Source organism: Hyperolius riggenbachi, chromosome 4, assembly GCF_040937935.1.
Source record: "Hyperolius riggenbachi isolate aHypRig1 chromosome 4, aHypRig1.pri, whole genome shotgun sequence".
NCBI classification, from domain to species: Eukaryota; Metazoa; Chordata; class Amphibia; order Anura; family Hyperoliidae; genus Hyperolius; species Hyperolius riggenbachi.
In genome coordinates this window covers 203,770,044-203,784,252 of record NC_090649.1, presented here as the reverse complement: position 1 = coordinate 203,784,252, position 14,209 = coordinate 203,770,044, and the positions used below count along the sequence as shown (strand labels likewise).

General features: G+C 41.9%; 1 protein-coding gene across 3 annotated transcripts in view; it reads left to right on the top strand.

The window, feature by feature from the left end:
- Nucleotides 1–13,732, top strand: part of RUBCN (rubicon autophagy regulator) — a 69,141-nt gene extending 55,409 nt beyond the window's left edge. For all 3 annotated transcript variants that reach the window (XM_068281264.1, XM_068281263.1, XM_068281265.1), the window contains 2 exons: nt 440–530; nt 6,341–13,732. In XM_068281264.1, the coding sequence (XP_068137365.1) occupies nt 440–530; nt 6,341–6,504 (255 nt within the window). In that variant the 3' untranslated portion in view covers nt 6,505–13,732. The remainder of the gene's footprint in view (nt 1–439; nt 531–6,340) is intronic.
- Nucleotides 13,733–14,209: the final 477 nt, after the last annotated feature.

Below are 14,209 nucleotides of genomic sequence, written 5' to 3'. Positions count from 1 at the left end.
ACATACAATTACAATTCAATTACAGAATTAATTAAAAGCTAAGGTATCCTTTAAAGTAAACCCATTAAATCCTTTCACTATTTTTTTTTTTACCCCCAAAGAAGTTTGTTTTTAAAACTTGTAGTAGTGAGGCTAATCTACGGTATTAGAGGAGAAATGATATAGTAGTAGTAATTTTTTTTGTATACTCCTCTCTTTTTCCTATAGAACATGGTGAATTTACATTTGAATGATATTCTGTCTGTCTTATGCAGTTATTGAAATCCACTGTTGTTTGGATGTCAACAACTTTGTGTTATTATGCATTCACACATCACTGACATTCTGCAGTCCTTTATATAGTACTTAGAACAATTTCCAATACTAGCTGTCCCTCGTGAGGGTCACAATTTAGTGCTGAATCTTTAACTCCCTGCCTGTTTGTGCTCTTACTCTGCAGTTGTGCCAAGCCAAGGGCTTTATATGTGAATTTTGTCAAAGTGATGATGTCATCTTCCCCTTTGAGTTGTCTAAATGCCGGAGATGTGAAGGTATGTGCTATTAGGTGGTAGTGGAACTAAATGAAATAAAAGCGTGAAATTCTATTTTTGTCTACGATATCATTGTTATTTCATATTAAAAAAATTAGTGCTGGACTAAATTTTGTTAAAGATATTTGCCTTGTAAACAATGGGATAAGACTATACCAGTTCTGTGAGTGGTCATTGCAGCGTATTTGCTTCTCATAAAATCAATAGCAAGTATTTCAACTGAGTAAGGCCTCGTTCACATCATAGTGCTTCCGTGCGGATATGGAAGCGCGTATGATGTGCTGAAATGCAGGAACGGCAGAAGGGCATAGACTGCCCTTCTACCGTTCACATCTACTGCGCTGCGCAGCAGTACGATGCGCTGGGAAGCGCTTGCGTACTGCTGCATGCATTTTGCACGCACCGCAGAGCTGATCCCATCACTGTCAATGGATGGGATCAGCAGCGGGCAGCGGCGCAGATAACGTGCGATCAGATGCGCTGCGTTCCGATCGCACAGCCATCTGCATTGGCTAGATGTGAACGAGGCCTAAGAATTTTTCTGTTTCAATATTGTTTTGTTTCAATATTTTTCAAAATATTACTGGCAGAAAAAGTCATGTATATAAAGATAACATGAAATATCAGGCTAGTGGCACACTAGGCAGAATTGCTAGCTATGCGGAAAACACTGTCGTTTTTTTTTCACCGATAATGAATGTGTATGGGGGGGGGGGGGGCATGTAAAAAATACATATGTGTGCGTATTCAAAAACACAACTTGCTACATAATTTTCCAAGAATGCATGTAAACTGCACATGATGTATCTCAATGGAGACGCAGAGTACTGCATTTTTTTCATGTATTTAAAGTGATACTGTATGTCACTCCATTGATAAGGGAAATATATTAGAAAAAGCCAGAAAATTGCAAATGTGAAACGCAAAGGCGTTAAAGACAAAAACAAAAAAAACCTGAGAAATTTGAAAACCTCACAACGCAGTTAACACATGGTTTTCTGCACTGCCTAGTGTGCTCCTAGCCCTCAGTCAACCCAGATGGATCGTACATACTGTAGTTCAATCGAACACTAGGAAGAAACGCTTAATACATTAGTTGTCAAGACCAAGAATGAAATAAAAAAAAGTCAGATGAAAATAAAACTTGAATCAAGTCCTTGTTTTAATTATCGCAACTAATAATTGTAGTTTATTAGTATGTGATGTATTGTATCTTGGTACATCAGGTCCTTGAAGGGAAATTGAGTTTTGCTGTGAAAAATGCATTCTTTTAGGCCTCTTTCCCACCAAGAGGTTGCGTTTTAGGGGACGTTAAGGTCGCATAACGTGCCCCTAACGTAACGTATGGTGGTGTTGAAGTTGGACGTCAGATTGAGCTGCGTTATGTAGCTCTCAAAGCAGCCCCTCCAGGATAGTGATGGGAAGTCAGGATCTTTTTAAGGATTCAGATCATTCGAATCGAATCATTGAAAAGATCCGGATCTTTGAACCGAATCATTTGAATAATTTTACTAGGGAAGCAGACTGGGGGTGAAATGGTTAGCAGGACAGAACTTTCCCTGCACTGTACATTCTGTATGTTCTTGTTTCTTCCAGACAGACATCCACTGTGAACCGAATCTTTCATTGTGATGATCCGGATGATTCGAGTCACAAAAAAGATCCGGATCAAATGAAAGATTCGTTCATGATCCGGACAACACTACAGTCCTACCACAAGTCTCTGCAGTGCAGTGAATATTAATTAGCCATGTGGCTGGCGCAGAGGAGGAGGGGAGACCTCCTCCTCCAACATTACTGAGCATGTGCAAACAGTCTAACGTGGCTTAGCAGAGTATGACGTACAGCAAGCAGTTACTATGTAACGCAACGTGGGCACTGTGAACAGCACATTGCTTTTACAGTGCTGTGAGTTATGCTGCGTTACTTGCTGCTGTAACGTGGGACTTTAACGTCCCACTGTGAAACCAGCCTAAGGATTACTTCTAAACATCAGCAGAATTAATGACAATCATTGTTTCCTTAGCTTTTATGTGCATATAAATGCAGCCATACCAGTTTATTCCTAGAAGACAACTTGCAGATGTCTTATTTACAGCCTGCTGCCAATCTCTCAATTAGAGTACAAATAAAGTATTACAAATTCTTGCTCTGTGTAGCAAATTAATCGTGCAGGAAGGTGGGATTTCTGGGTAGTAGGGATGATTAATAAGATGCAAATATTTCCCAGATCATGCAGGATTATGTAAACTTTGTATGCAAATATATGCAGCTTGAAAATGGACGATCGATTTAAGGCCCCCTGCACACTGCAAATCCGATTTGCGATTCAGATTTTCCCTGGATGCTATTAAAACAAAAATGCAGAAAAAAAACACTGCATGCAGTACCAATTAAAAATCGCATGCAGTGTGCAAGAAGCCTAAACCTTGGCGGGACTTGATTAGTCCAATTTCAAGCTGCATACATTTGCATTCAAAATGTATCTAATCCTACATGAACTTGGAAATATTTGCATCTCATTGATCATCCCTACTGGGCAGTATACCACTGCTATGGTTGTCAAGAAGGGTAATTTAGGCTACTTTCACATTATGGGCTTGATTCACTAAGACAACTAGCATGCCTTATCAAAGCTTACACACCTTATCAGAGTAGCATAGTAGCATGCTGCCACCGTAAACATGCTAGTTGTTAAGTAAATGGACAGCATGCCTTGCGTTATCCCAACAAAACCCACCATACACTGATGTAAATGTACCATAGAAATATAAGTACATTGTGTTGCAATGCGATCATATTGTCCGTTGCAAAGAAACACAATGAATGCAGTGTGAATGGAACCACAAAAGATACCTGGAATGAGAGAGATATGTTGGCTACCATATTTATATCCTATAAACAATACCAGTTGCCTGGTAATCCTGCCGATATCTTTGGCTGCTGTAGTGTCTGAATCACACACCGGAAACAAGCATCCGGCCAATCCATTCAAACATCTGATGCGCGTGCTTGTTCAGGGTCTGTGACTAAAAGTATTAGAGGTAGAGGATCAGCAGAACAGCCAGGCAATGTGAATTGTTTAACAGAATATAAATATGGCAGCCTCCATGTTGCTCTCACTTCAGGAGTCCTTTAAACCCTGGAGAGACTAGTAAAATGAAAATATGCACTTACCTGGGGCTTCCTGCAGCCCACCGTAGCCCCATAGCATCCCCTCCGTGGTCCCGCTGGCAACCCCGTTAGCCCAGCGACTTCAGACAAAGTCCTGCACAACTGAGGACAGGCTGGCGCACTTGGCTTGATCATGCGTGCTTCGATGTTATCTACTGCAAATGCACGGTTCGCGAAACACTGAACTGCACTGCACATGCACAGGAGGCTTATGGTGATGCATGCGTGATCGAGCTGGGTGTGTGGATGGCATTTTATAGTTGAAAATTGAAACATCATTTAATTTAAAAAAAAAAAAAAAAATACTTGTGCAGCATTACTATTACCGTGTTTCCCCGAAAGTAGGACATCCTCCTAAAGTAAGACCTAGTAAATATTTTGAGCTTGCTCGAAATATAAGGCCTACCCTTAAAGTAAGCCCTAGTGGCTGAGGACGTCCCATCCGTCTGCAGCCACCCCCCCCCCCCCCCTTACCCCGCTCCTGCTGTACCTCCTGCCGACCCCTCCCTGCTCCTCCAGAAAGTCACACTGCACGCCGACATACCGCTATCTCTACTGCAGATCAGCGTGGGTAAACGGCTGATTCCCGCACTGCCACTTGTGGCCCCGTTCTGCCCTTTCTGCTGGCATAACTTTCAAGCCGCAGATCAGCGGTAAAGTGTGGTGACGAAAGCTAGTTACACTGTACCAGCGCTTCCGTGTACAGGAAGTGACATCTCTGTTTACTTCCTGTACACGGAAGTGCCTGTTACAGTGTGACTAGCTTTCGTCACCACACTTTACCGCTGATCTGCGGTTTGAAAGTTATGTCGGCAGAACGGGGCCACGAGCGGCAGTGCGGGAATCAGCCGTTAACCTACGCTGATCTGCAGTAGAGGTATGTCGGTGGGCAATACGACTTTGTGGAGGAGGGGGTCGGCAGAAGGTAAAGTGGAGGTGGGGGAATCAGGAAGCACAAGAGGGAAATATATTTAAGACCTCCCCGAAAATAAGACCTAGGGCAAATTTTGAAGGAAAAAAAGAATATAAGACGTAAGTGTCTTATTTTCGGGGAAAGACAGTATTTTTAAGTAACAGTGGAATTTACCATTAAAGAAAACCGAGAGGCGGAAAGAAAATAAACATACTACTTGAACCGAGTCCAACGATCCGCTCCTAGCTTTCCTACGTTGCTCTGTTCGTCCACTGCAAAGTTGTTGTTTTTTTTTTTTTTTTTGCCAGCGACCACAGAGGTCGCAGTGATGCAGGATCTCAGCTCTGAGTCAGCAGAGATGCTGTGCTGCGACACTGAGGGGTAGGGAAGGAGTGGTGAGAGGCGGGGCTCGCTGAAGAGCAGAAAGGGGCGTTCTGCAAAAGTGCCTTTCCTGCATTGCATGCCAATTCCCCTATTAGGATGCCAACAAGCTGCTTGTCGGCAATTTGAGGGGCACAGAGGCATGACACTGAGCATGGAACATGCCTCTGTGTCCATGTGTAGAATAGCATTCGCCTGGGAACACTTTAAAGGACAACTGTAACAAGAAGGATATGGAGGTGGCCATATTTATTTTCTTTTAAACACCAGTTACCTGGCAGCCCTGCTGGTCTATTTGGCTGCAGTATGTCTGAATCACACCAGAAATAAGCATGCAGCTAATCTTCTACAGCAGGAGACATTGGCAGCGCTTCCAAACAGAGGCTGCACCCGAATTGACTACCTGCAATAGATGTGCAGAGCTCCACAATTGTGGACTAAAATACACAACATGCATTCAAAACAGGTACAGCAAAGGAGGACGTTAGCTTCAGTATAAATAATATGTGCACAAATTATTCCCTACTAGATTTCCCCACGGCGGTGACGGGTCCTCTTGGGGAAGACCTACCGCTAGTCTAACGATAAAAACACGATTTTTTTCCTATGTTGCTAGTCATAAAATGGTACACACATTTCTCTCAAACAGACATCAAACAAATGACAGCACTCATAGGCTGCAACAGAATTGTAGACCAACAAAGGCATGCAGAGCCCCACAGGGCTAAATACATGCCTTGAATGCAAATCAGATGCAAATCATGTACTAGTCCTAATCTATAATTTGAATGCAAATTGATGCAGCCTCTGTTTGGAAGCGCTGCCAATGTCTCCTGCTCACCCCCATTTAGATCAGCCCTGTACATTTTTAAAGGAGAACTGTAGTGAGAGGTATATGGAGGCTGCCATATTGATTTCCATTTAAGCAATACCAGTTGCCTGGCAGCCCTGCTGAGCTATTTGCCTGCAGTAGTGTAAATCACACCAAAAACAAGCATGCAGCTAACCATGTCAGATTTGACAAAAAAAGTCAGAAACACCTGATTTGCTGCATGCTTGTTCAGGGTATATGGCTAAAAGTATTAGAGGCAGAGGATCTGCAGGTTAGCCAGGCAACTGGTATTGCTTAAAAGGAAATAAATATGGCAGCCTCCATATAACTCTCACTACAGTTCTCCTTTAAGGGAAAGAACAGCCTCTTTGTTTGGGTGAGACTACAATGCACAGCAGGAGTGCAGGAAAGCCACATGTAGAGGGCCCTACTGGTGCTTTCAGATCTCGTGTAGCTTGTAATGCATTGATGAATGTATCTAACAAATTCTTTTTCTCTTAACTCCAACAGAATGTAAAGCTTGTTATCACAAAGGCTGCTTCCGTTGTGATCACTGTCCCAAATGTGAACGTTTACGAGCGAGGAGGGACCAGATGGCCAGGCAAAGCCTGGAGTCCTACAATTCAGAAGAGGAAATGGAGGAGGTCGTACCGAATAGGAAAGCTGATTGCTGATTACAGTACGGAGACGGAATTGGGTAGAACACCAAATGCACCTTAACTTTCCTGGGCCATTTTGGAACGATCATTGATCACATTCCACATCAATCTTAGCTCCATGAGAGCTCTTTTAAAGAACTTAGTCACTCCAGTCAAAATTTGTGTACAAGTTACAGCTCCATTTTTACAGTGCGTGCAAAATTTTGGCCATTTTCCCAACCATGCTTTTGTTTTACTGTAAGCAGAAAGGGAGCAAATGCTAACGGTATGTGACATTTTATTAACAAAAACTAGGGTAGAGCTTAATGTTATCGGGCTGATTATTTTAGCCACAGACATGACTGGCTTATACATTGGTTTTTCCAGAACAGGTATCTACTCTCCTCCATCAGAACTGATAGATCTCCATATTGCACTTGATTTAAACAGCTTTTGGAGTCATCCAATGAAGAACTAGTGGGGCAGTGAATTATAGCCTGTGAGCAAGCACTAATGAAAATCCTCCTTTGTCCTACAAAAGGCAACAGCCCTTGAAGTCTAACATCCATAATGCATCCTTTTGCTACTATATGGCATTTGGCCCTTACCATAAAAACATGATTTCGTTGGCCTGTATTTTTTTTTTCTTAAATTGCCATATGCGGCGAACACGTTTACCAGACAAGAAGTGCAAAGTTAGGTATTGATCTCCTTACCATATCCTGGACAGTGAAACAGTGTTTATAAACCACACCTGTGTGGCTGCAAAAAAAAATGTTGCTTCAGATTGTTGGACAATAGCGTTTAACTTGGTTGCCTTTCCGTCGATTCATTCTGGAACCTGTATTCACTATTGTAGCCCCTGGTCGCATACATCGTATAAACTCTACTGCTACAGTAAATCGGTGATTGGGGTAGGATTTCTAAAATAAGGCTTTGTGGAGATGAACGCTAACACAAGTATACTGACAGACTAAAAAGGCCTTTGAGGCAGCTGAGTCTCCACTTTTGTTTTTGCACTAATGTACTAACTGATTGTATATTTGACTACAGTATTGATCTGTCCAATCCAAAGTGAAGAACACTGTTATATACTCTTATTTAAATATTTGCATTTTCTAAATAATAGTTTGTGGTTTATTTAGCTGGAGCTGTTTTAAAAAAATAGACAATATGTAGAGTAAATGACTTGCTATTGAAATGTAATGACACAGGTGAGGTGTCTTCCATGTTCTATATTTGGCAGCTCTTGGACACTGTCCTTTGTAATTAAGTGTGAAGCTTGACTTTGCACTTGCACTACACTCTCTTCTTGGCGTGAAAGTGAAATGCTCTGTGAGGATTTCTTGTACAGGAATACTACATTTGTTAAGAAAATAAGCACTGGTTCTTACTAGTGTTAGTGCATTCGGCATTGTCTCGATTTCTGCCGAACAGAACCTGAATTATGCGCATGTGCACTGTGGCAGGGGTGTTAATGCACCCTTGTCGCCGCCTCTGTGCGCAAACCTCCATGTCCCATTCCAGCTCTCATATACTTCATCATGAAGGAGAAGACGTGGAGCATTCACCAGCTTTAGGCCTCTTTTCCACGAACTGTTGAGCTGTGTGTTCGGCAAGCAGCTACCAGGCAACGGTGAGCAGTTACTAGGCAGCAGTGAGTAGTTGTGAGAGTTTGAGAGGCATTTCACTGCCTATCAACAATTCGTGGAAAAGAGGCCTTAACAATCTCACTTTGAAAACTAAATCTGTTCATAACCTGACTGTACTTTAATGAGCACTGACAAGTTTAATAAAAACAGAGAACATTTTTGCTAAATCAAGAATAAGTGGAAAAGGAATATGCTTGCTGCATCAATTTATAGCACCTAATTTGTCCCTCAGCTATTTCCAGCTGCCCCCTCCAATTTGGTATGAAGCCCAGGCAGGCCAGCAAGCAGTCAGCTATGGCTTCAGCACAAATGTTGCCAATATTTTACAACAGCTAAACCTAACCCTATTCTCACAGAACCTTGTTACCTTACCCCCTTGCCACAAGCACCGTCAGTTTCTTTATTTCACTAATATTTGTATGGGTGCCTATGTCTGTGCCCAAATTCTGTGGCTCCCCAGTGCTCAAATTTCACGATTCCACTAAATTTGTGCCAGTTGTACAAATGTAGCTGCAATTTGTATGCAAATGGTATCTGGACCAATCCAGAATCGGCTGCAACTGCATTTGGTTAATCCATGTTTAGCTTAAAGAAAAAAAAAAACAAAACTTGCTAGTCATTGATCATTTCTAATGTCTGTTCTAATTTTTGCTTTCTACTATTTTATAAATATAATCTTTCCGATTTAGCAATACAGTAGGTTAGGTACCTACAGATATTTGTAAACTGTTTTCAGGTGAAATGGGAAGCAGATTTTGTCCGTAAGTTTCCTTGCAGTACCACTGAATGTGTACAGTTTGGCTCCTCCCAGTAAGTATTGCCTGCACTGCCTGCCTCTGTGGTGCTGATAGTGGTAAATGTGAGTTGCCTGAGGGCTAGTCAGTTTGTCTGCATATCCAACCACCTGCGAATTCTGCAGCTGTCTGACCAGGTACTTTATGCAACACCGGCCTTCTGCATTCATATTTTGATAACATTCCTTAAATCAAAGGGTGGCTGATTTTATCAAGGTCAGCATAAAGACTTCCAGAGCACAAGTGGAGCAGTTGCAGAAGGCAATCAATCAAATTGCTTGTTTTAATTAAAGGATACCTGAATGGACATGAGATTAACCATAGGCACATACATATAGTACTACTAAAAAAATTTTTTGCCTTATGTTCCCATCTACAGCTACTGTTAAAAACCTAGTTGTAAAATCTGTGCAAATGAGGCAGTTGAACAGTCAAATTTAGCCGGATGTCCTTAAAAGTAAATAGAAACAATTCTGATAAGGCTTGAGTGCTGAAAAGTTCACAGGGCCATCTGTTTTGTACTGAATGACATGTCATAGCAGCTGTTTCCAATTTAATCTTAAAAATTCAGATCTTAAACTGTAAATAAAAATAAGAGACTGTTCTCTGTTGCTAATTTTCTATTTACCATTATTATTACACATACAATGATCTCATAAGTGTCTTGGTTCAGGTTTAATTTATAAGATGAAACATGATTGGATGCTCAGACCATCTGCTCAGCCACTCTAATTTCTTGCCACAATTTGCTAAATCAGCCACCGGATGCCAGTTTACTTGAGACCATGGCACAGAGTGTAGATGGGCTAGATAGGCCAGAGAGTGAATGTATATGGGTTAGATCAGGGCTGCCCAATAGGTCGATCGCAATCTACCGGTAGATCGCGACCGCCTGATTGGTAGAGTGTGGCCTCCTGGCCGCATCCCATTGAATTTTGTGGCCAGCAGCTGTAGAACGTGGCCGCTTGGCCGCGTCCTATCAGATTCTGCTGCTGGCCGCTGATTTGTTCAGGAGAGAAGAGAGGCGCGGCTGAGAGGCCAGGGCGGCAGTGTCATGGCTGGGGGCGGCGCTGGAGGCAACACTTCCGCCTCCTCTCACGCTGGCCGCTGGAGCGCTCCCTCAGCAGCCTGTGTGATGAAGGCTGCACGCACGAGGTATTATGGCTGCCCGCATCGCTGCTGCACATGGCCTGTACGGGGAAGCCTCCACAGTTGAAGGGAGGTAAGTGATTACATGTGCCCGCCCTATACCTAGCTAACCTGTACTGAGGGGGACCTATACCTAGCTAACCTGTACTGAGGGGACCTGTACCTAGCTACGTTTCGGGGGGGGGGGGAGGGTTGGTGCATTTAAAACGTCGGTAGATCTCCTGGCCTCGGCGAATTTTAAAGTAGCTCGCGAGCCGAAAAAGTGTGGGCACCCCTGGGTTAGATAGTCTGAGAGTAAGTGTAGATGGGCTTGATAGGTGGAAAGTTTGTTGCTGATATGTAATACAGTAGATAGAGCTTTGAAATCTTTGACCTCAAGCTGTTATCCTTATCCATTACATTAAAGCTTAATATTTCTCTGATCTGTAATTAGTGGGGCCACTGATCCAAGTTTAAGTGCACAAGTTTGTTTCTGGGACCAGTTTCTTTTTCTGTTTTTAGGATGAGGTTAGGATTATTGAAGCCACTTTACTGCTGTATATCTGAAAAGCATTGTCAGGGCTCATTGGAAAATCTCTTGGGCCAATTCCTAGTGTGATTTTACAGTTCCCCATGCATATGACATGTGCTAAGTTACCGGTTTAAGGGGTCCTCTGCGTACACTGCTGAACACCAAGTATAAGGGCCCGTTTCCACTTGTGCGGTGTTAATCGCCGCAGAATTTTTTTTGCATGGGGTTGTATGTGAATTTTCATGCGAAGTCGCATGGATGACTATTATTATTTAGTATTTATATAGCGCCAACATATTACGCAGCGCTGTACAGTGTATATATATCTTGTCACTAACTGTCCCTCAAAGGAGCTCACAATCTAATCCCTACCATTGCCATATATCTATATTATGTAGTGTAAGTACTGTAGTCTAAGGCCAATTTAAGGGGGAGCCAATTAACTTATCCATATGTTTCTGGAATGTGGGAGGAAACTGGAGTTCCCGGAGGAAACACACGCAGACACGGAGAGAACATACACACACTCTTTGCAGATAGTGCCCTGGCTGGGATTTGAACCAGGGACCCAGCGCTGCAAGGGGAAAGACCTAACCACTACGCCACCGTGCTGCCCATGCAAATTTAACCATGGCAGTGCCTGTGTGCTTTTCCATTGTTTCTATGCGAAATCGTATGAAAATACGCATACTAAAACCGCATGCACATTTCCTATTAAATACATTGTATGTGAATTGCATAGTGGTATGCAAATTCTGATGGCTCTGCCGTGCAAATTTTTTTGCACAGAAAACCGCTCTGAATTCCTGACAAGTGGAAACAGTCCCATCCACTTGTATTCTCTATGCGAATCTGCATGCAGGAAACGCATGCAGATTCGCTCTAGTGGAAATGGGCCCTTACAGTTATCGCTATTGCTTGCACCTTAATGCTCTAGTCTAGCACTAGCAGAGTCTTCCATATTCAAATCGCAGAACTTAGTCGAATAGAGTGGGTCTACTTAGGTAAAACATGAATTCACAGAAAAGCTTTTTTGAAAAGTGGCCTTTTAGAATTTAAACTGCAGCAGTGTTATTTCACACTGGTAAGAAAACATTTGAGAATGCTGATTACTAAGCGGTATTTTAACATATGCACATGGTCTTTAATATTTTGGCATTGTTTTCTGAGTCTCACATCTGAATCAAGCTTAAAGAGACACTGAAGCGAAAAAAATATGATATAGTGAATTGGTTGTGTACTATGAATAATTACTAGAAGATTAGCAGCAAAGAAAATATTCTCATACTTTTATTTATAGTGTTTTTTCTAACATTGCATCATTCTATAATATGTGCAGATTACACAACACTCAGCATTCAAAATGAGTCTTTCAGAGCAGTCTGTGAAGTAATGACCTCTCCTCTAGCAGAGGAAAAGTAAATAGTCCAGGAACAGTTAAGATAATAAAAGTCAGATAACAGCCCTCTCCACGACTAACTTAGTCGGAGAGCTTAATGGCTTGTTTGCATAGAGATAACAACTGGAGTTTCTCAACTCTTCCTGTACTGGAAACAATTACACTGATGTATCTGATCTTAATGTTTTATTTCTTAGCTGTGCTACACATACAAATCATATCATCAATTTTTTTTTCTCTTCAGTGTCTCTTTAAATGATTAACATATCAGCCAGGAAAGAAGCCTTCCCAAAACAAAGTAATGCTTAGTACAAACCATACAATTTTCTGTTAGATTTACCTGCAAGATAATTTCCAACATGTTGGAAATTCTCTATCTAACCATCTATCTGCCTAGCAATTAAGCGTTCTGCTCAGCAGGAGATAACCAGAAGACCATGCACCAGAGATAATGACCAGTCTCTACAGAAGCGTACACACACACACTATGGCCGCCAACGACGGGTCTGTCAGACCCTCCCGCCGGGTGGACTTTCAGCGCATACACATGTGCTACTGTCGGCTGAACGTCCGCCCAGCGGGAGGGTCCAGCGGACCAGTCGTTGGCGGCGGTAGTGCGCGTGTACGGACCTTACCAGTACTTTACAGCAAATAATCTAATTACAGAAAATGTAACAGAAAATTGTATGGTGTGTACTAGGCATAAGAAATGGTCATTCCATACTTCAGACAACATTCTGTGTACGTCTGTTGATGAAAACTTTACAAGCTACTCTATTTGTGCAGGGCAGTGTGTCACTCTGGTATTGGGGCAGGCCAGGCTCGGCTCTGTATAAACCATTGATGTAGTTTTGGTAATTTGTATGTGAACAGTGCTGATTAAAAAAATCTCTGTCCAAAGCAAACGCAAGTCTAGAGGCCTGGTTACCGGATTTGCCCATATTACCAACCTGTATGAATCCCAAAGGTGGCTAAAAAAATAAACCATGGGCATGTAATAAAAAATTTCACATTTATTTTTTTTAAATATGCAGTTGTATACTTAAAAATAAGAGATGGTCAATGAGATGCTAATTTTATTACTTAAAGGAAACTAGAGACGATGACTCGGTACCGGAGCTGCAGGTGGCGGAGGAGGATGCATACGTGGGAACGATTCGTGCCCATGGGGCTGGAGGAAGCCCCAGCTATGTATAAAAAGGTAAGTATTTATAGGCTCTAGTACACTTTAATTGAAAATTGTATGATGCTTGGAAATATGCCAAGCAAAATCAATATTGATCTCATTACCTAGCTGAGACAGATTAAGGTGAAATTGGGCCCTTTCAAGTATTTGGGTCCACCCAGCTTTTTCTTGGTAAGCTTTGTTGGACACTAGCGTAATTGAGGCCCCTAGACTTGCTCTGGGCACCTGCTTAAGTTGCCGTGTGGATGATCTGGCTCTGCTTGCAACTTCATCACAGTCTAAAAATTGTCATCTCATGGCTCATCTCTGGATGAATCGTGGAGATTAAATGTAACATTTTAGAATGATTTTCATTACTGCACACACTCCATATTCTATACAATACTGCTTCCAGCTCCAGCTAAATAAATCAACATGTCACTCAGTTGTGGTGACCAAATTGCATTGTAAATCTGTGCCGGTAATGCTGTAAATACTAATTGTTACTATTGTATAATGAAGCTTTTTATGTGTGTTGCACAGTCTACTGCAACTGTAAAGCCGTCCAAAATAAACTTATAACTCTCTAAGGAAGTTTTGCGTTTCATTGTGATGTGTAAATCTGAATTGGTGGATATGATGGGAGTAGACAGGCAAGGTAGAGGAGAAACTGATTACAGACAAGTTTCCACTAAACTTTTGATAGAATAGGTTAAAAATGCAGATTAAATGAACTGTAATTCTAACCTGATGGTTTGGAAGGACAGCTGCTATAGTACAATGAGGCAGGAGACTTCCTGTTAAAGTGGAACTCAAGCCAAAACTTTATTCCCTTTGATAAAAGGAGGATAAGTTAGCACATCTGACTGGCTTTTGTTTCCACTGGGAAGAATGGTCATATTATTGGAAATCCTCACATTAAAACCAAAAGTGAATGCAAAGTTCCAAATGTGAATATATAGCAATACAAAGCTTACAATTCTTAGCTTCTGCTTCACTTATGTTTTGATTTATCCTTTATACGAGAGGTTTCAACTGTTACTAGTAAATAAAGCGAATTATCACCACGTG